Source organism: Prunus dulcis, chromosome 1 (assembly GCF_902201215.1).
Source record: "Prunus dulcis chromosome 1, ALMONDv2, whole genome shotgun sequence".
NCBI classification, from domain to species: domain Eukaryota; kingdom Viridiplantae; phylum Streptophyta; class Magnoliopsida; order Rosales; family Rosaceae; genus Prunus; species Prunus dulcis.
In genome coordinates this window covers 39049504-39070196 of record NC_047650.1, presented here as the reverse complement: position 1 = coordinate 39070196, position 20693 = coordinate 39049504, and the positions used below count along the sequence as shown (strand labels likewise).

At 38.9% G+C, this 20693-nt stretch overlaps 4 protein-coding genes and 1 pseudogene across 5 annotated transcripts; all 5 read left to right on the top strand.

Annotated features, from left to right (window-relative positions):
* Positions 1-606: 606 nt before the first annotated feature.
* LOC117614250 (7-deoxyloganetin glucosyltransferase-like) lies at positions 607-2419 on the top strand. The gene is made up of 2 exons (XM_034342995.1): positions 607-1137; positions 1280-2419. Exons 1-2 carry the CDS (start codon positions 627-629, stop codon positions 2215-2217), a joined length of 1449 nt encoding a protein of 482 aa, XP_034198886.1. The 5' UTR covers positions 607-626; the 3' UTR covers positions 2218-2419.
* Positions 2420-2947: 528 nt separating this feature from the next.
* Positions 2948-4633, top strand: LOC117637113 (annotated as a pseudogene). The gene is made up of 2 exons (XR_004587152.1): positions 2948-3484; positions 3605-4633. The product of XR_004587152.1 is annotated as a 7-deoxyloganetin glucosyltransferase-like (transcript).
* Positions 4634-6771: 2138 nt separating this feature from the next.
* LOC117612205 (7-deoxyloganetin glucosyltransferase-like) lies at positions 6772-8412 on the top strand. The gene is made up of 2 exons (XM_034340970.1): positions 6772-7351; positions 7472-8412. The coding sequence occupies exons 1-2, from the start codon at positions 6841-6843 to the stop codon at positions 8410-8412; spliced, it is 1452 nt and encodes a 483-aa protein (XP_034196861.1). The 5' UTR covers positions 6772-6840.
* A 1802-nt stretch (positions 8413-10214) lies between these two features.
* On the top strand, positions 10215-11991 carry LOC117614221 (7-deoxyloganetin glucosyltransferase-like). Its single transcript, XM_034342949.1, has 2 exons — positions 10215-10857; positions 11017-11991. Exons 1-2 carry the CDS (start codon positions 10338-10340, stop codon positions 11922-11924), a joined length of 1428 nt encoding a protein of 475 aa, XP_034198840.1. The 5' UTR covers positions 10215-10337; the 3' UTR covers positions 11925-11991.
* Positions 11992-13954: 1963 nt separating this feature from the next.
* LOC117630845 (probable aquaporin PIP1-4) lies at positions 13955-15338 on the top strand. Its single transcript, XM_034363656.1, has one exon. The coding sequence runs from the start codon at positions 14074-14076 to the stop codon at positions 14944-14946; it is 873 nt and encodes a 290-aa protein (XP_034219547.1). The 5' UTR covers positions 13955-14073; the 3' UTR covers positions 14947-15338.
* Positions 15339-20693: the final 5355 nt, after the last annotated feature.

Here is a 20693-nt window from a genome sequence, read left to right as displayed (position 1 = left end):
GTTCGACTTCTTCCAATCCAAAATTGCTTGTGTAATCTATTATTAAAAAGTACTTAAAAATAGGAATGAAAACGTGCAATCGCTGTCGCCGCCTCCCGTGTGGGTGGAGAGTGATCCAATCTTAATATAAAATCCAGAAAATCAAACCAAAATCAACAAATAAATAAATAAACAAACAAACAAAATGAATCAATGCATTGCCAGACTACATCTGTATTCGGAAATAATACAAAATCTTATACAATCTCGCCAGCCGGCCCGTCTATTATGGCACATCATATTATACTATATCTCAATATGGAGACAAACTTGCTTTGCAGCCCATGCCCGGAGCCGGAGGGTTTGAACACGTATGAACAAATTGTCAACTTCCACAGCCATTATTGACATTTTAATAGGATTGAAAATTTTGTATGAACCCTCATGTACTGTGCTTCCTTTGTCTCATTTATTTATCTTTAAAAAAAAAAAGAAAAAAGGTTTTATGAGCTCATGGATTTTGATCCTATAAATCTGGTACGGTAAAACACTTCTCTTCCCCAACTGCATATACCACCATCTTCCTCAGCTTTTGGTTAAATTTGTGTTTTATTTTAGAGAGAACAAAAAAGAGAAGAGAAGAGAGAATGGGTTCAAACGGCTTGATAGAGAAGCCACATGCAGTTTGCATACCATTCCCAGCTCAAGGCCACATTAACCCAATGCTGAAACTAGCCAAACTCCTCCACTACAAAGGTTTTCATATAACCTTTGTGAACACAGAGTTCAACCACAAACGCCTCCTTAAATCCAGAGGTCCCAACGCTCTCGATGGCCTTCCCTCCTTTCGATTCGAGACCATTCCCGACGGCCTGCCACCGACTGATGCCAATGCCACCCAAGACATACCATCCTTATGTGAATCCACTAGGAAACACAGCTTGCCTTACTTCAGAGACCTTTTGTCTAAGCTGAACTCTTCGACTGGTTGCCCTCCTGTAAGTTGTATAGTTTCTGATGGTGTCATGAGCTTCACTCTTGATGCAGCCCACGAACTCGGCATCCCAGAAGTGCTTTTCTGGACAACAAGTGCTTGCGGCTTCTTGGCCTATGTACACTACCACCGCCTCATTGAAAAGGGTCTCACTCCTCTCAAAGGTATTAATCTCACTCCTCTGACTTTTTCATGAACATATCTTGACTGATTTATATTTTATTTTTAGTTTTGTATATGAATATCTTAACCTAACCATGTTGCTTAATAGAATAATAACGCACTATTTCTTTGTTTGATTCACAGATGCCAATTATTTGACGAACGGCTATTTGGAGACGCAGATAGATTGGATACCAGGCATGAGAGGCATCCGACTAAAGGACATCCCCAGCTTCATTAGAACCACAGACCGAGATGATCTCATGCTGGATTTTCTGGTGCATGAAACAGAGCGAACTCGAAAAGCTTCTGCTGTCGTCTTGAACACCTTCCATGACTTGGAACATGAAGCTTTAGATGCACTTTCAACTTTGCTACCACCTATTTACTCCATTGGACCCCTACATTTACAGATTAACCAGATCCCGGCAGATAGCGAGTTGAAGGAGATAAGATCGAACCTATGGACAGAGGAACCAGAGTGTCTAGAATGGCTTGACTCTAAAGAACCTAACTCTGTGGTTTATGTCAACTTTGGAAGCATCACAGTGATGACAGCAGAGCAGCTAATTGAGTTTGCTTGGGGACTTGCAAACAGCAATCAGACCTTCTTTTGGGTGATTCGGCCTGATCTTGTTGGTGGGGATTCAGCTGTGGTTCCACCAGAGTTTGTGGAAGAGACCAAAGAAAGGAGCCTATTGGCACATTGGTGCCCTCAAGAACAAGTCCTGAGCCATCCGGCTGTAGGAGGGTTCTTGACTCACAGTGGTTGGAACTCTACTATTGAAAGTGTGTGTGCTGGAGTGCCCATGATCTGTTGGCCCTTCTTCGCAGAGCAACAAACCAATTGTAGGTACAGTGAGAAAGAGTGGGGCATTGGCATGGAGATTGAGAATGATGTTAAAAGAAACTACGTAGAGGGGCTTGTGAGAAAGTTAATGGAGGGAGAGGAGGGCAAAGATATGAGGAAGAAAGCTCTGGAATGGAAGAAGTTGGCAATGGAGGCCACCGGCCCTAATGGCTCATCATTTGTGGCTTTGGACAAAATGATTAACCAGGTGCTTCTATCTCCAAGAAATTAGAATTGATCAATATTCTACCTAGTTGCTTACTGCTTTGTATTTGGCCTGGTTAAACCCAAACACGGGACACAACTATTTGTGCAACATATCATGCATTCTTTGGAGAATCCATTCAGTGCCACTCAGTGTTTTATGTTTTGTAGACGTCGACAAGTCAAATTTGAAAAGAGTGTATTTTGTTGTAATGGTTCTACATCGTGAATGATTGATCAGATGAGTATTTTTAATAATATAGATATAAGGTTTTTTAAAAAAATCACAGATGGTGTCAAGGTTTACAAAATTATCACATTTCGTCTCTAACATTTTTTTTATGATAGTAATGATCCTTAAGGTTAGCATTCATACATCAAAATGGTCCATGCTATTAGCTTCCGACCAATTTTCTGATAAATTGTTGATGTGACACATGTGTAGAGTCCACACAACCAATGGTATAGAGTAACGTGGTTTTAAACAAACCTCAAAACTGTTTAATATGGAACACATAATTATCAAATCAAATAAAAAACAAACATAAATTATTGCACGCCGAACAGAATCTTATCTAGTATTGACTGCCATTCCAAGGATTATCACACATTACAGAGTCAACTTGAATTATAAGGACAAATCGACTTTGTCATGAAAAGTGCCTTTTTGGACTTTAAAGTTTATTAAGTGATTGATCCCTTTTCTCTCTTTCCTATAAAACTGATACTGCAAAAGCCTTATCTTCTCCACAACCATATCCCATTTTCGTTAGCTTTGTCCAAATTTATTTGCCAGAATGGGTTCTATTGGTTTGACAGAGAAGCCACATGCAGTTTGCATACCATTCACATAACCCCAATGCTGCAATTAACCAAACTCCTCCACTACAAGGGCTTTCACATAACCTTTGTGAACACCGAATTCAACCATAGACGCCTTCTTAAATCCCGAGGTCCCAACTCTCTTGATGGCCTCCCATCCTTTAGGTTCGAAACCATTCCCGATGGCCTCCCTCCAACAGATATCAATGCCACCCAGGACGTAACCGCTCTATGCGTTTCCACTAGAAAAAATTGCTTAGCACCCTTCAGAGACCTTTTGTCAAAACTCAATTCTTTGCCCGATTCCCCTCCAGTTACTTGTATAGTTTCTGATGGTGGCATGACCTTCACTCTTGATGCAGCCGAAGAATTGGGCATTCCGGAAGTTCTTTTCCAGACACCAAGTGCTTGTGGCTTCATGTGCTTCCTTCAGTGTGGCCCTCTCATCGAAAAGGGCTTAATACCTCTTAGAGGTACTACACTGACTTCAAATTCCTGATTGGTCATTAGGGAACACTGACTTTGTACTCAAAATGTTACATATTTAACTAGAATGTTAACTCACCGGTACTATTACTCAATTTGATTTGCAGATGCTAGCTATTTGACAAATGGGTATTTGGATACTGAGATAGATTGGATACCAGGCATGAGAGGTATCCGATTGAGGGACATCCCAAGCTTCATCAGAATCACAGACCCAAATGATTTCATGCTGGATTTTATATTGGTTGGGACTGCAAGAGCTAAAAGAGCTTCTGCCATAATTTTGAACACGTTTGATGCGTTAGAGCATGAAGTTTTAGATGGACTATCGACTTTGCTACCAGCTGTTTATTCCGTTGGACCCCTACATCTACAGCTTAATCAGATCCCAGCAGATAACGAGTTGAAGTCCATTGGATCAAACCTGTGGACAGAAGAACCAGTGTGTCTTGATTGGCTTGACTCTAAAGAACCTAACTCTGTGGTTTATGTCAACTTTGGAAGTATCACAGTTATGACAACTGAGCAGCTGATTGAGTTTGCTTGGGGACTTGCAAACAGCAACCAGACCTTTTTTTGGGTGATCAGGCCTCACCTTGTTGGTGGGGAAGCAGCTGTGGTTCCACCAGAGTTTATGCAAGAGACCAAAAAAAGGGGTCTATTGGCAAGTTGGTGCCCTCAAGAACAAGTTCTGAGCCACCCGGCCGTAGGAGGGTTCTTGACACACAATGGTTGGAACTCTACTCTTGAGAGTTTGTGTGGTGGAGTGCCCATGATCTGTTGCCCCTTCTTTGCAGAGCAACAAACCAATTGTAGGTTCTGTTGCAGAGAGTGGGGCATAGGCATGGAGATAGAGGGTGATGTTAAAAGAAATTACGTAGAGGGGCTTGTGAGAAAGTTAATGGAGGGGGAGGAGGGCAAAGAGATGAGGAAGAAAGCCTTGGAATGGAAGAAGTTGGCAAAGGAGGCCACCACTGGTCCAAATGGGTCATCTTTTGTGGGTTTGGACAAACTGGTTAACCAGATGCTTCTATCTCCGAGGAATTAGAAATTTAGAATTGATTCAAAATCTATCTTGTTTTTACTTTGTATTTGTCCAAGAAGTTTACCTATTAAGCTTAATACTGCTTCTATCACGAATTCATTTTTCATGTATGCATTTACTTAACATCGGTCCAATGTAAAATGAAGTCCAAGGCAAACGTAAGTGGCATCGGTTACCACGTTGATGCATGATACCAAAGTTTCATGGCCACGTTGTTGATCGGGAAATAATCGATGGGTTATGTGTGATAAAAGCTCCCTTTGTTACTAAACCTAACATAACTAAAGAGCTTGACAACCATGCTATTCTAACTAACTTACACTACTCTGCCTAAATTCCTGCATTGGACTTCCATACTGTGCACTCTTAGGTTAATATACCAAGATTATCTTCTTTTTACCCTCATCAAAGGAGGAGCTTTATTTGGCAAGACTAATGAAACGGTGTTCTTTTCTCTATAGAGCTGAGCTATTTCAACTCTTTCAAATTAGGCAGCAGATGTTTGCAGCTAGAGATCAGAGTAACAAGGGGGTGACAGACCTGCATTGCACCCATAAACAGCGTGGGAGAGAGAGAGAGAGAGAGAGCCTAAGATAAGATATAAAAAAAACAAGCTTTATGCAAGTGAAAGACATGAAAACAGAGGTACCGCATTCAGAAAAATTAAAGGCAAATCCCATAGAGGCATTTTAACGAATGATTCACGTGCAAACATAAACAGCCAATTCTTAATCCACCTAGTGTGAAGATCAACATTATAAAAATAAACTTCACACCAAAGTAATTACTAACACAAAAAGAAGTGTTTAACCTTATAGAGACTCAGCGCAGGCTAGCAATGGTACTCCTAGTGTGCAATGTCTGCTTCCCAAGAAAACTCCATTTCCGATAGAAATGAAGCAAATTGATGCCAATTGGTAGGGTTGTCCGTACCTACAGCCTACAGACTCTTTAACGTGTTTCAATTTCTAATTTCTTTTATTTCAGATGAAATCTTTCGGGATGTTTAGCTGATAACAGTGTTCCGGATTACTAACGGCACAAAAAGGAGGGAAGGGTTTTTTGAAATGAAAATAGCAGCTTATGTCAGTAGTTGGTAAAATAGTGGTAATTCTATAGGTAAGCTCAACTTAGTTGGGGGATGTGATGAACACCATTGTTGTGATTCTGTGATTATTGCGAGTCTTTGAGTCTTGAAAACTCATTCTGCTCTCAAAGATTTTGCTGCCATTTTCCAAATGAAATTAAAATTCAACAATTTAAATGGTATGAGCGGTACAGGCAAAGTATGGATGGAACTTGTAATAATGTATCATGCATGCTAAACATTTTCTTTAATCTTACATCCAATGAAATCCAAGTACATGAAAAAGGATGAACGACTTAGACGTTATCAGATCAGATGGACCAAATTACAGCTACTCTTTTTCTTCAAGGGTGAACGAACGGTCCTACGAGTGCCAAGTCGATCATAGAAAGGAGAGTGGATTGGGTGTTTTGGTTCAGCATAAGGCCATGCACGGATACAGAAATTAGAATTTATCAAAATTCTACCGGTTGCTGCTTTGTATTTGGCCTAGTTAAACCCAAAATTGAAACATGTTGACATACAACATACCTTGCATTCTTAGGAGAAACTAGTCGGTGTGACTCAGCGATTGGTGTTTTCCGTTTATACTCGGAGACTTGTTGCATAACAATAGAATCGCTCATATTTGCATGTCCGAAAAGAGTGTATGTTGTCAAATCTGAAGAGTGTACTTTGTCAAATTGTGTTGCAGAATGCGCGGATGATAAATTCTTGGTTCATAAAATATACCAACTAAGGTAGCTCTAGCCCTATAACATTAACATTTGATTTTCCTATAGTATTATTTATGTAATAGCTATGAGGTTAAATTTTGATATAATGATCGATCAGATGAGTATTTTAATAACACAGATATAAATGTACATTTCATAGCAAAGATAATAGGGATCAGAAAAGGTGTAAAAAAACAAAAACAAACCCCAAAACTCTTCAATATAGAACACATAATTATCAAATCAAAACAAATACACAAACATAAATGATTGCATGCCAAACATAGTACGGGAAAGAATACAAAATCGAATATTATTGACTGCCGTCCAAAACATTATAAAACCTCGTCATGGACTGTGACTTATTGGACTTGAAAGTTTACTAAGTGATTGATTCCTTTTCTCTCTTTCCTATAAAACTGGTATTGCAAAAGGCTTCTCTTCTCCACAACCATATCCCATTTTCATTAGCTTTGTCCAAATTTATTTGTGAGAATGGGTTCTATTGGTTTGACAGAGAAGCCACATGCAGTTTGCATACCATACCCAGCTCAAGGTCACATAACACCAATGCTTCAATTAGCCAAACTCCTCCACTACAAGGGCTTTCACATTACCTTTGTGCACACAGAATTCAACCACAGACGCCTTCTTAAATCCCGAGGTCCCAACTCTCTTGATGGCCTCCCATCCTTTCAGTTTGAAACCATTCCCGATGGCCTCCCTCCAACGGATCCCAATGCCACCCAAGACATAACTGCTCTATGCCTTTCCACCAGTAAAAATTGCTTAGCACCCTTCAGAGACCTTTTGTCAAAGGTCAATTCTGTGCCTGATTCCCCTCCAGTTACTTGTATAGTTTCTGATGGTGGCATGACCTTCACTCTTGATGCAGCCCAAGAATTGGGCATTCCGGAAGTTATTTTTGAGACACTAAGTGCTTGTGGCTTGATGTGCTACCTACAGTATCGCCCTCTCATTGAAAAGGGCTTAATGCCTCTTAAAGGTACATACACATACTTCAAATTCCAGAGTGGTGATTTGGGAACACTGACTTTTACTAAAAATGTTACATATTTAACTAGAATCTTAACTCACTGGTACGATTTCTTAATTTGATTTGCAGATCCTAGCTATTTGACAAATGGGTATTTGGATACTGAGATAGATTGGATACCAGGCATGAGAGGTATCCGATTGAGGGACATCCCAAGCTTCATCAGAACCACAGACCCAAATGACTTCATGCTGGATTATCTATTGGTAGAGATAGCACGAGCTAAAAGAGCTTCTGCCATCATTTTGAACACATTTGATGCGTTAGATCATGAAGTTTTACATGGACTTTCGACTTTGCTACCACCTGTTTATTCCGTTGGACCCCTACATCTACAACTTAATCAGATCCCAGCAGATAACAAATTAAAGTCCATTGGATCAAACCTGTGGACAGAAGAACCAGAGTGTCTTGAATGGCTTGACTCTAAAGAACCTAACTCTGTGGTTTATGTCAACTTTGGAAGCATCACAGTCATGACAGCTGAGCAGCTGATTGAGTTTTCTTGGGGACTTGCAAACAGTAACCAGACCTTTTTTTGGGTGATCAGGCCTGACCTTGTTGGTGGGGAAGCAGCTGTGGTTCCACCAGAGTTTATGCAAGAGACCAAAGAAAGGGGTCTATTGGCAAGTTGGTGCCCTCAAGAACAAGTTCTGAGCCACCCAGCCATAGGAGGGTTCTTGACACATAGTGGTTGGAACTCTACCCTTGAGAGTTTGTGTGGTGGAGTGCCCATGATCTGTTGGCCCTTCTTTGCAGAGCAACATGCCAATTGTAGGTTCTGTTGTAAAGAGTGGGGCATAGGCATGGAGATAGAAGGTGATGTTAAAAGAAATTATGTAGAGGAACTTGTGAGAAAGTTAATGGAAGGAGAGGAGGGCAAAGAGATGAGGAGGAAAGCCTTGGAATGGAAGAAGTTGGCGAAGGAGGCCGCCACTGGTCCAAATGGGTTATCTTTTGTGGGTTTGGACAAATTGGTTAACCAGGTGCTTCTATCTCCGAGGAATTAGAAATTTAGAATTGATTCAAAACTATCTAGTTGTTACTTTGTATTTGTCGAACAAGTATACCTATTGAGCTTAATAATACTTCTATCATGAAACCATTTTTCAGGTCTACATTTAATTAAGATTGGTCCAATATAAAATGAAGTCTAGGGCAAACGTAATTGACATCGGTTACCACATTGATGCACGATACGAAAGTTTCATGGCCACGTTGTTGATCGGGAAATAATTGATGGGTTATGTGTGATAAAGAAGTTCTTTGTTACTATACCTAAAATACCTAAAGGGATTGACAGCCATGTTATTCTAACTCACTTACACTAGCCCGCCTAAATTTCTGCATTGAATTTCATAAATGTGCATTCCTGGGATAATATACCTAAGATTATGTTCTTTTGCCCCTCATCAAAGGGGAGCTCGATTTGGCTGCATCCATGTTCTTTTCTCTATAGAGCTGGGCTATCTCAACTCTTTCAAATTAGGCAGGAGATGTTTGCCGCAAGATTTTCCCCCCTCCCTTCGCTCTATATCGATTGATCAAATGAGTTCTTTTGATAATATAAATATACAAATATTTTATTAAAGATTATGAAAGGAACGAGAACGTGCAAACAAATAAACAAACCTCAAAACTCTTCATGGAGAACACATACTGTCAAAACAAATAAACAAACAAAGAAACTTTAGTGCATGCCAGACCCAAGTATAATATGTACTCTCGACTGCCGTCCCAAGATTATGGCAAAATTATATACCGACAAACTTGCATTGCACCCATGAACAGTGTTTGAGAGAGAGAGAGAGAGAGAGAGAGAGAGAGAGAGAGTGCTGCAAATAGCCAAACTGCTTCATGCAAGTGAAAGACATGGAAACAGAGGCACCACATTTATAAAAAAGTTAAAGGGGAATCCCATACAGGCATTTTAACGAACAGCTCACGTGCAAACATAAACAGCCAACCCTTAGAGCTACCTATCGTGAAGATCAATACTATCAAAAATACACTTTATACCAAAGTACTCACCAACAGAAAAACGTTTAACCTTAAAGAGACCTTGTTCAGCGCAGTCTTAGCAATGCTACTCCCAGTCTACAATGTCTGCTTCAAAAGAAAACTCCATTTCTGATAGAAATAAAACAAGCAGATGCCAATTGGTAGGGTTATGTACCTACAGCCTCTTTAATATGTTTTAGTTTCTAATTTCTTTTCTTTCGGATGAAATCTTTCGGGATGTTTAACAGTGTTCCGGATTACTAACGGCAGAAAAAAGGAGGGAAGGGCTTTGAAATGAAAATGGTAGCTTATGTAAATAGTTGGCCAAATAGTGGTAATTTTATGGGGATAAATTACATTTTCCGGTTACCCAAATTTTATTTTCGCCGGCAAATAATTTTTTAATATGAGAGTGACACCAAAATTTTTCCGATTTCAAAATTCGTTTCTACAATAACTCTTCGACAATTCCTTAAATTAAAATTTTCAATATATTTGACAGATGCTTAAAGGTTTTAATTAAGTTCCGATAAAACATGCTTATCGGGAATATAATTAAGTGACAGATATTCTGGCTAAACGCGATCATACTTCTTCAGTTATGTATGTTTGGTTTGGAAATTCTCCAATGGATATTTTGCATATATGACGACGTGATTTTATATAATATTCTTCATATTTCAGCATCAGTAACCTGTCCCTATCCCAACATAGCAAAGTATCTTCCAATCCGCTCACCACAACTTTCTCAAAGGGCACCACATGAGCCAATCATGAGACCAGATTTTTGTTATTTTCCTTGAGTGGAATCAAACTCTTAACCTATTATTGTAGCCATAATCCATTTCTCACTCTCCCCCACTGCTTGAACTCAATTTTATCTTTTCTAGTCATCATAAATTTGCTCTGTTTGCCTAAGTAGGCAAATCTGTTAATGGCTTTTTTCAATGCCCTGACCTCAGAGAAGCCACATGCAGTATGCATGCCATTCCCAGCTCAAGGCCACATAAAACCAATGCTAAAACTAGCCAAACTCCTCCACTTCAAAGGCTTCCATATAACCTTTGTCAACACTGAGTTTATCCACAAACGCCTACTTAAATCCCAAGGCCCCAACTCTCTCAATGGCCTCCCTACTTTTCGTTTCAAAATGATCCCCGATGGCCTGCCTCCAGCTGATGCTAATGTTGCTGCCCAACATATGCCGTCCCTCTGCCAATCCATTAGGAAACACTGCTTACAACCCTTCAGAGGCCTTCTTTCGAAGCTCAAATCTTCTCCGAATTCGCCTCCGGTTACTTGTCTAGTTTCTGATGGCATCATGAACTTCAGTCTCGATGCAGCCCAAGAACTCGGAATTCCGGGTGTTATTTTTTGGACAACTAGTGCTTGTGCCTTCATGGGCTACATTCAGTATGGACCTCTCATTCAAAAGGGTTTAGTTCCTCTTAAAGGTAACAATTAATCAAAAATGATTATGCAGATAAAAACCCAACTGCTAATTGTTTCTGTTTTTAGTTTTGAAAAAGAAAAACTTGTACTTGATGTTTCACATAGAATTTTATCAATCAACTCACTAGTTTTTTTTTTTTTTTTCTTAATTTGATTTGCAGATGCCAGTTACTTGACAAATGGGTATTTAGATACTGTGATAGATTGTATACCTGGAATGAAAAGTATCCGATTGAAGGACATCCCAAGCTTCATTAGAACAACAGACCCAAATGACCCGATTCTGGATTTAATTATGGTTGATACAGAACGAGCTAAAAGAGCTTCTGCCATCATTTTGAACACGTTTGATGCCTTAGAGCATGAAGTTTTAGATGCACTTTCGACTTTGCTACCACCTATTTACTGCATTGGACCTCTCTATCTACAACTTGATCATATCCCAGCAGATAACGAATTGAAGTCCATTGGATCAAACCTGTGGACAGAGGAAACAGAGTGTCTTCAATGGCTTAACTCTAAAGAACCCAATTCTGTGGTTTATGTCAATTTTGGAAGCAGCACAGTCATGACATCTGAGCAGCTAACTGAGTTTGCTTTGGGGCTTGCAAATAGCAACAAGGCCTTTTTTTGGGTCATTAGGCCTGATCTTGTTGGTGAGGGGAAATCAGTTGTGGTTGCACCAGAGTTTGTGGAAGAGACCAAGGAAAGGGGTCTATTGGCAAGTTGGTGCCCTCAAGAACAAGTCTTGAGCCACCCGGCTATCGGAGGGTTCTTGACACACAGCGGATGGAACTCTACTATTGAAAGTGTGGGAGGTGGGGTGCCCATGATCTGTTGGCCTTTCAATGCTGACCAACAAACCAATTGCAGGTTTTGTTGCAGTGAATGGGGCATAGGGTTGGAGATAGAGGGTGATGTTAAAAGATATTACATAGAGGGCCTTGTGAGAGAGTTGATGGAAGGAGAGGAGGGCAAAAAATTGAGGAAGAAAGCCTTGGAATGGAAGAAGTTGGCAAAGGAGGCTACTACTGGTTCTAATGGATCATCCTTTCTGGATTTGGATTAAATGGTTAACAAGGTGCTTCTATCTCCCAGAAATTAGAATGGAGCAATTGTGTTAATTTTTTTTTTTGTTCTTGGTAGCTCATTGATACAAAACAACGCTTGGGTGTTGGGTAGCTTGAAGTTTTTGTTTGTAATTTGCTCTTATTTTTTATTGGGTACATGAAAATTAATAAACAAAAATTCTATTGGAACCCAATGGTTTGCTAAATAGGCCCAACGTTTTTGGGCTATCTAAGATCCAATTTTACCAATAAAAACTACATAATAAAATTACAATTGGGTTTATATATATGGCACCATTACTATAAAATTTTGCGTCTATATTGATACGCAGAGTTATAGGTTTAGAAATTTAACTAGTTTTCCTGCTTGAATGTCCACCCCTAACTGAAACTGGCCCCTCCATGGAACCGTGGTCTAAAATATCGATAATATCGATGAAATATCGAGGATATTATCATTTTTTCGAATCACGGATATTTCGAAACGTATCTATGCACATATCGTATTAATATTGATAATATCGGAAAATATTGACGTCGATAATTTTGCTCTCACTTCAGCAATATTTTGTTACAATATTGCTAAAATATTGAAAATATAGAAAATATCGATGTAATGAAAAAAAAAAAGGGGAAAAAAACACAAAAGGGATTCAAGGTGTTTCCTCTTGTAAAATTAGTCATCATTGGTTTGCTTTGTATTGTGGCGTCCAAGTGGTAAGTTCTTTTTTCTTCTGAATATTGAGACATGGACAAGCAAAGAATGATGGACCTTACATTTCCAACCATTTCTCTACCTTTCATACACCATTCCTTTTGGGAAGGAATTGAGCAGCTCATTGAAAGAATTCAAGACTTAATCTTCAAATGATTTTGCTCATGAACAACGTCAACCAATCTCGAATCCATATGGGTGGCATGTTAACAATTACATGCAAAACTATTTTGGGAATTTATCATTTGATGACTACTTTTCACAATACACTTACTCTACACATAGAGATGATGAAGATAGTGAAAAATTTGAATCTCATAGGAACTCTATGTGGTACCAAATTACTTATGTGTCTTACCATGCAATGTATAAAATGTAAAATATTGTAGTAAATCATTATATATAAATAATTGTGGTGTGTTTAATCATCTTTCATTGATTACTACATATTTTCTACACTCATAGTGTTTGTCAGCTCGCTATATAATCAACTTAAATTAGTTAAATCCATCATGCAATGCATTTCCTTCCAATTTTTTGTGATAAACTAATAGCTAATTGACTAAATAAGCATCCTCCAAAGTTTTAATAAAAATTTCAAAGTTTTTCTTACAATTTCAATGGTTTTTATTCAATTTTTATCGATATCGATAATATCTCGATATTTCCTTTTAAATTTTTATGTTTTTAGATTAGCGATATTTCTAATATCACCGATATCTTAGATCTTGCATAGAACCACGTACTGAGGCTTGCTTTCAATCCCCTTCAGATTTCCCAATTCTTGAAACTATCCATCCTTTGGGGGGCCATGCCTGTATGTGACCTGAAGGGAAGAACGAGTTACTTTCACTTGTCTGTTTCCTTCTTTTACATAAAGGTAAAGAGTTCGTGTAGTCACGTTAAGTAACAAGACAAAGTAAGAAATGTTGTAAATAATTAAGTGTGGAGCCCACATGTTGGAAGATTTTTCCTACAAAAGGGTTCATCCCTTCTCATTGTAATATACAGAGAAACATTCAATGAATGAAGAAGAAAGATCAGAATGAGAAATATTAAATCTCTATGTCTTCTCTCCATCTCAAATTCTCTCTAGTTTATAACACGTTATCAGCACGAATTCGCTCTAACAATACCAGCTGAATTCTCTGATGAAACCCAGATATCTTTTCTCTTTCTCTCTCTGCAACGGAGCACCTTTACCATAAGCTTCTCTGCAAAATATAGCAGAAAACCCAAATTATATTGGTGATTGCCGTCACTGATTTCTGACCACAATTGTTAAATTGCGCGGCCTTAGCCTCACCCAAAAACACCCACTGCTTCTCTCTCTCTCTCTCTCTCTCTCTCTCTCTGTCTCTCTCTGTGAGTCTCTCTCATCAGATAGATCAAACGGTCTCTGTGCTTGGTTTAGTTCTGTAATTAAAGCGAAAATGGAGGGCAAGGAAGAGGATGTCAAGTTGGGAGCCAACAAGTTTTCGGAGAGGCAGCCGATTGGGACGTCGGCTCAGACCCAAGATGAAGGCAAGGACTACAAGGAGCCGCCACCAGCGCCGCTGTTCGAGCCCGGTGAGCTGACGTCATGGTCGTTTTACAGGGCTGGGATCGCCGAGTTCATCGCCACCTTCCTTTTCCTGTACATCACCATTTTGACGGTGATGGGCGTCGTCAAGTCTCCGTCAAAGTGCTCGACGGTCGGGATTCAAGGGATCGCTTGGGCTTTCGGCGGTACCATCTTCGCCCTAGTCTACAGGACAGCCGGCATCTCAGGGGGTCACATAAACCCGGCGGTGACGTTTGGACTGTTTTTGGCCCGGAAGCTGTCGCTGACAAGGGCGGTTTTCTACATCGTCATGCAGACGCTTGGGGCGATCGCCGGTGCGGCGGTGGTGAAGGGCTTCGAGAAGAGCCGCAACTTCGAGTTGCTTGGTGGCGGGGCCAACTCTGTAGCCCATGGCTACACCAAGGGATCAGGGCTTGGTGCTGAGATCGTTGGCACCCTTGTTCTTGTCTACACAGTTTTCTCGGCCACTGATGCCAAGCGCAGCGCCAGAGACTCCCATGTTCCGATTTTGGCACCTTTGCCTATTGGGTTCGCTGTGTTCTTGGTGCACTTGGCTACCATCCCCATCACTGGAACTGGTATCAACCCAGCTAGGAGTCTTGGTGCTGCCATCATCTACAACAAGAAGCATGCATGGGATGACCATTGGATTTTCTGGGTTGGACCGTTCATTGGGGCAGCACTTGCAGCTTTGTACCACGTGGTTGTGATCAGAGCCATCCCCTTCAAGTCCAAGTCTTAAATTCTGTGCTAATTGATGGTTTATGATGATCGTCAACATGATGCCAAGTGTTAATGAGCAGCAAAGCATGTGTTTGATTGGATCTGCTTCAAGAATCAACGGCCCTGGTTTCCTTTCGTTTTTAGGCAAAGGCCCCCATCTGATTTGTGTGCAGCTTGTCTTGTGCAGCAGAGCTACTACGACGATTCCAGCACGCACCCAAAGCCGATGGATCTCTTAGCTTTTTGGTTCTTGGAGATTGGGGAAGAAGAGGAGCCTTCAATCAATCTCAAGTTGCTCTTCAGGTTCATGTTCATCAATCATGGAGCAGACAAACGCTTTCACGAGCACTATGGTTTGTCTCAACTTTTCTAATTACATATATTAATGTCATGATAAGGTTTGCTTTTTTTTTTTTGACTTAATGAGGTTGATGTCCGTAGTGGATTTTATTAATTAATTGTGGGTGCTTTGTGTGTCTAATTTTCCAAGCGAGGAAACATGTGAACACCCACCAAGAGAATAGAGAACCCACTGAAAAACAATAAATCTTCTGCATCCTTATCTTTCAATTACTTTAGTATTATCCTACACTATTTAACTTGCTCTGCAGGTGGAAAGTTTTTGATTTGAGAGACAATCATAATGCTTTCTACAAACGATAATAATATTATCTACTATATTATTTGATTGTGGTGTTGATATGAACTCACAAATAATTATCTTTACCGCACATTTAATTTATTTATGGTATTGTGTAGTTTTATTACCCATACGGCAATATTTATTTAAAGGGTGGTGCGGGTTTATCGTCCATACCAGTAATTTATTTTATGGATTAATTGTGCTGTATGATGAGTTTTTTTACAGTATACAGATCAAGACCAGAAGTTCCTTGATCCTCATAATACAATTACATCAGGACTTGAAGATCCTTGATAATGATATTAATATGAGAGCTGGCAGTCTCTCCGGTACTATATTTGTAAACATGTGATCGGACTTAAGAGTCCTTGATCCCTGACATGTGAATAAGGACCTGGGGTTCCTTAATGATGTAACAGTACCGTATTGGTTCATAGTGCCGTACACATGGATGATAACTGTACTGGCAGATGTACTGTACACATGAATAGTACCGAATATATGAATAGTACTATTCACATGAATAGTGACGTATGCATAAATATTAACCATTTTGGGTAAACCGTCACTATATACAAAAAGAGGTAGTTCCTTAAACTCATGGATGAGCAAAGTAAATGAGATGCCAGAAGTTCCTCAAAATATGGACAATTATGTAAGGACTTGAGGTCCCGAAATATGTACAGAAAATTGTAAAAATATCCATACCATGAGAATATGTGATTTTGGCCCGAAGTTCAAAATCTAACAGTGTTGAGAACCTGAAGTTCCAACAATTAAATGGACAACCCTTGAGGTATTATTGCAAATTGTGGTATGCCACATATTTCTTTGGCATAAGAATATGATGAATTTAATAAAGTTCGATTTTGTTATAATCGACACCTCAAGGAAGAAATATATTTTGTGAATCCCGGTTGTTAAGAATACACCGTGAAATGGATAATATCAGTATAAACTTCAAATGATGAATTGAGGCTCCCCACATATTTTGGCCGGAAGCCCATGGATCCAAATATATGAGAGATCCTAAACTTGAAGTTGTGGGTATATAGTAGTTAATGTTCTTCACTACTATATTGCGATATTATCGTGGTCTTTACTCAATTCTTATTTCATGTCCATTTGAAAAGGGCAAATAAATTCTGAGTTTGTGTTTAGCCTAGGCCAAAAGTCCCAGGCCAAAACTATCCCAGGCCAAAACTACACGTGGCCTCTGATAATGTCTATCGGCACTTTCGGCGTTTTCAAGTATTATTTTCGTTAAAGCCGATCTTGCTTTACGGATTTCACGGGACTACTTTTACAAAAGTATCCCGAAAATCTCGCAATTTTCTTATGATTAATTTGAAATCGACCGGTTCTATCTATTCATTGTATTTGTGTATAAATGTGTTACTAACAAAATTTCCTTTGCAGATACATCCAGTTTACTCCATACCTAGTGATGCGATATCTACTTGTTTTTCTTATCAGTAAGCACTTAATATGCCTGAGAAGCAAGACTATCTCTGATCATCCATTCAGGAAGCAAGACTATCCCTGATCATGTTTCTGCAAGATCAGGGAATTGTGAAGGCGGCCTTGTGCTCTAATCTCCTGAGGTCCTTCTAGACTAGGAGAATTGAGAGCTTGTTTTCTGCTCCCACCAGCTTCCTTCCTTGATTGATGAGCTGCTTGTCTGCTCCCACCAGCTTCCTTCCCTGATTGCTTACCTTATCTTGCAATCAATATCACAATTTTTTTTTGCATTTTTTCTCTTTTGCAGCTCTCTGTTCATAAGAGATTTTATTTCTTTAGAATGAACATCTGAAGAAAGAATCCATGAAGTGATCCTAACTCTGAGAGTTATTGACAGAGAAAAGAATTGTGATTTTGCTTTGCAGGATATAACTAGATCATCAAGCACTACATTTACTGGGCCGATACAAGCTTGAATGATACTTGAGAAAAGTTTCTCCCACCTAAGGATGTAAGCAATACTTGTGTTATTTTATGCTTATATACTTATTTGATATTTTATCTTGAAAGGTAACCAAATGGGGAGATAAGTCCGTTCCAAAAGAATGGCTTGTATGTATCCATGAATTATTAATGCAAATTTTACAAATTGCAAGTTGGATACATTGATAATACACTGCACAAATTAAAGTCCCATAAGAACAGAATATGGGTATAGCAGTGATCAATATGATGCACGCCTGTTGCGTAGCAAATGATGTGGATTGAAGTCCCGAAAGGACAATCCCTTGACATGTCAATATTGATATTGTGCACGCCTAATGCGTTGCAAATTGTATGGGTTAAAGTCCCAGAAATCAATTGACATGTATATATTAATCTGTGGCATGCCTGCAGCATGCCCGATATATGGTTCTAAATGTTCCAACTCCCTAAATGGAGATTATCCACGCCCTACTATAACATAACGCTCCATTGGAGGTTATAATCCACATTCTCACATAATAAAAGCCCCCTGCAGTGGCTTGGGTACCCAAAAGCAAAGAAATGCTTATAATTGATGCATGCGCATGCACATGAGAATGGTGGGATCATGAATTGATGAATGACAAATTTTGATTTTGGAGTAGCTACTCAAATCATCAATGGGCTGTGTTGATTGGAACCACGCTCAATTATTAAATGTCGACAATATCATTGGCCAAAATGGAATGAGGCAATTCCATTATAGATGAGAATGAACGTGAAAGAACAAACCCACAGTACGAACCCCAAAATTTGTTAATACTGAAAGTTATACTTGGGTGTTCGGAATAAAAGGGAATATACCTACTTTGTATGACACAATGTTTCTGGCAGAAACAAGGAATGTTGGGTTTTCTCCATATTTACAAATTCAATTGTGCCCCCCTTATTGCACATTTACGGAGACCAACATGTTATCTTTAAGGGTTATTAAATGCACAGAGCATATCACCTGAAGTGATTCCCTAAAGATGTATAAATAGCTGGGTTAAAGCTATATAATGTGTCATAAAGTTTAATCCCTTTAAACAAAATCCTTGAAAGGATTGAAATTGCATGAAGCAAGTCCCTGAATGACATGTGCCTGAAGCACAAAATCCGTACTCAATACTAATATGCATAAATTGCCTCAGTGAGTACATTAATATGTTTGCAAACACATTAAAGCTTCTCAAGAGTTCCAGAAATATTTGTCTCGACTGAAAGATCAAGCATTATGCCAACGAGATTATTGCTTATACTAAGAAAGTATTGAAGCATTTTTATGAGGATTATCCGTTGGACACTTTAAGGATTTTCCGGAAGTATATTGGACCGGACATCGTATTTTCCAGATAGAGCTCAACTCCACCATCATTTTGGGATGATGTGAGGCATATTTGATGCTATCTAAGCATAACACCATATACGGGCATATTTTTGAGTGAAATTATAAATAGCCCAAGTGTTATTAGATATGCGGACTCTGGAAATCTCTATGGTCGCTTACTGGAAACAGCTAGTCATGAAGTTTTCAGGGGGAGATATTCATCAGGGGGAGCATGGTATTCATAAAGACTTTCATACACTGTACTCTTTTTCCTTCATCAGGTTTTTATCCCACTGGGTTTTTCCTGAACAGTGTCGCTCAAGATTGATCACAGAAGCAGTGTCAGACAGACAGATGATCAACAGTATGGCTTCAAGATATTCTATGCCAAGCATCAGGGGGAGCGTGCCATCAATAAAGACCTTTCCACACTGTACTCTTTTTCCTTCGTCCAGGTTTTTATCCCACTGGGTTTTTCCTGGCAAGGTTTTAACGAGGCAGTGTCGCACGCATGTCAATATACACAGAATTTTATGTTACACATGGTTATGTACTCTTTTTCCCTTCGACCAGTTTTTTATCCCACTGGGTTTTTACTGGCAAGGTTTTTAACGAGACATATTCCGTATCATTTGTGGTCTCCAAGGGGGAGTGTTGTAAATAATTAAGTGTGGAGCCCACATGTTGGAAGATTTTTCCTACAAAAGGGTTCATCCCTTCTCATTGTAATATACAGAGAAACATTCAATGAATGAAGAAGAAAGATCAGAATGAGAAATATTAAATCTCTATGTCTTCTCTCCATCTCAAATTCTCTCTAGTTTATAACAAGAAAACATTTTTGCGATGCAATCTCGTTGAGCCTATCTTTTTTGTCGAGCCACAAAGAGTAGAGAAAGTTGCTAATAAACTCAGCGTCAACTCATAATGTTGGTGTCCTATCCAAAAAAAAAAAAAGACACATAATGTAGGCTTAAAATTTAATGTTAAACTTGATCCACTTTACGATAGTAGTGATACTTTTGTCAAAAAATTCATATAAGTATATGTTGGTGGAGCATACGTCCCAAAACTACAAATAGTGAATAGCAGCGAATTTTTATAAACAAATCCATATAAGATTGTACTGATTCTTGTTCCATCAACAAATATAAAATATAAACAAATCCATATACATTCATCTTTTGTAGGACCCAAATTGGTTGATGGTTAAGGCAATAAATAAAGTCATATTCATGTGGAGATCTGATACTTTTGGATAGAAGAGGTGAGGCAATTAGCTCCAATAATTGGACTATGTGCTAAAGTTATTTGTGAATAAATTTTTTGTTATATTTTTATTTTTTATGAACATTTTACCTCAACAAATTTCAATTTCCAACATAATAATTGAATTAAGTTATTGCTAAATGCCTGATAACTTTTTAAATTACCTAACACCAGTTAATATATATTTATTTAGACTGAGAATGACAAATTTAAATATTTTTATCTTGTGTGCCAATGTCTTTTCAATTTCACCTCATATTAAATTACAAATATATATAATTACATAAATATATTTAGATAACTTTTCAAAGGAATTATGATTACTACCGGCCAGCAAACTATGATAAGTACAGTTTGTAAGAAAATAATTAAATACGGCACATTATTAAGAGATGTAGAAGGGTACAGGCAAGTATTTTTTTTATTTTTTTTCTGAACATTTTGTACTATATGTCTTACTGCGTGGGCATGTGCTCTCGCACAGTTCACAACATGTGCTCTCACGCAGTTCACACATCCTAAGACTGAGGAGCACACTTATCTATCAGGCATCTTAGAC

Excerpts from the sequence above, each read along its gene's own strand:
- LOC117614250 (XM_034342995.1), top strand. The coding sequence starts at position 627 with ATGGGTTCAAACGGCTTGATAGAGAAGCCACATGCAGTTTGCATACCA. Across the intron at positions 1,138-1,279 it reads GGGTCTCACTCCTCTCAAAG|ATGCCAATTATTTGACGAAC; the intron begins GTATTAATCTCA and ends TTTGATTCACAG.
- LOC117612205 (XM_034340970.1), top strand. The coding sequence starts at position 6,841 with ATGGGTTCTATTGGTTTGACAGAGAAGCCACATGCAGTTTGCATACCA. Across the intron at positions 7,352-7,471 it reads GGGCTTAATGCCTCTTAAAG|ATCCTAGCTATTTGACAAAT; the intron begins GTACATACACAT and ends TTTGATTTGCAG.
- LOC117614221 (XM_034342949.1), top strand. The coding sequence starts at position 10,338 with ATGGCTTTTTTCAATGCCCTGACCTCAGAGAAGCCACATGCAGTATGC. Across the intron at positions 10,858-11,016 it reads GGGTTTAGTTCCTCTTAAAG|ATGCCAGTTACTTGACAAAT; the intron begins GTAACAATTAAT and ends TTTGATTTGCAG.
- LOC117630845 (XM_034363656.1), top strand. The coding sequence starts at position 14,074 with ATGGAGGGCAAGGAAGAGGATGTCAAGTTGGGAGCCAACAAGTTTTCG.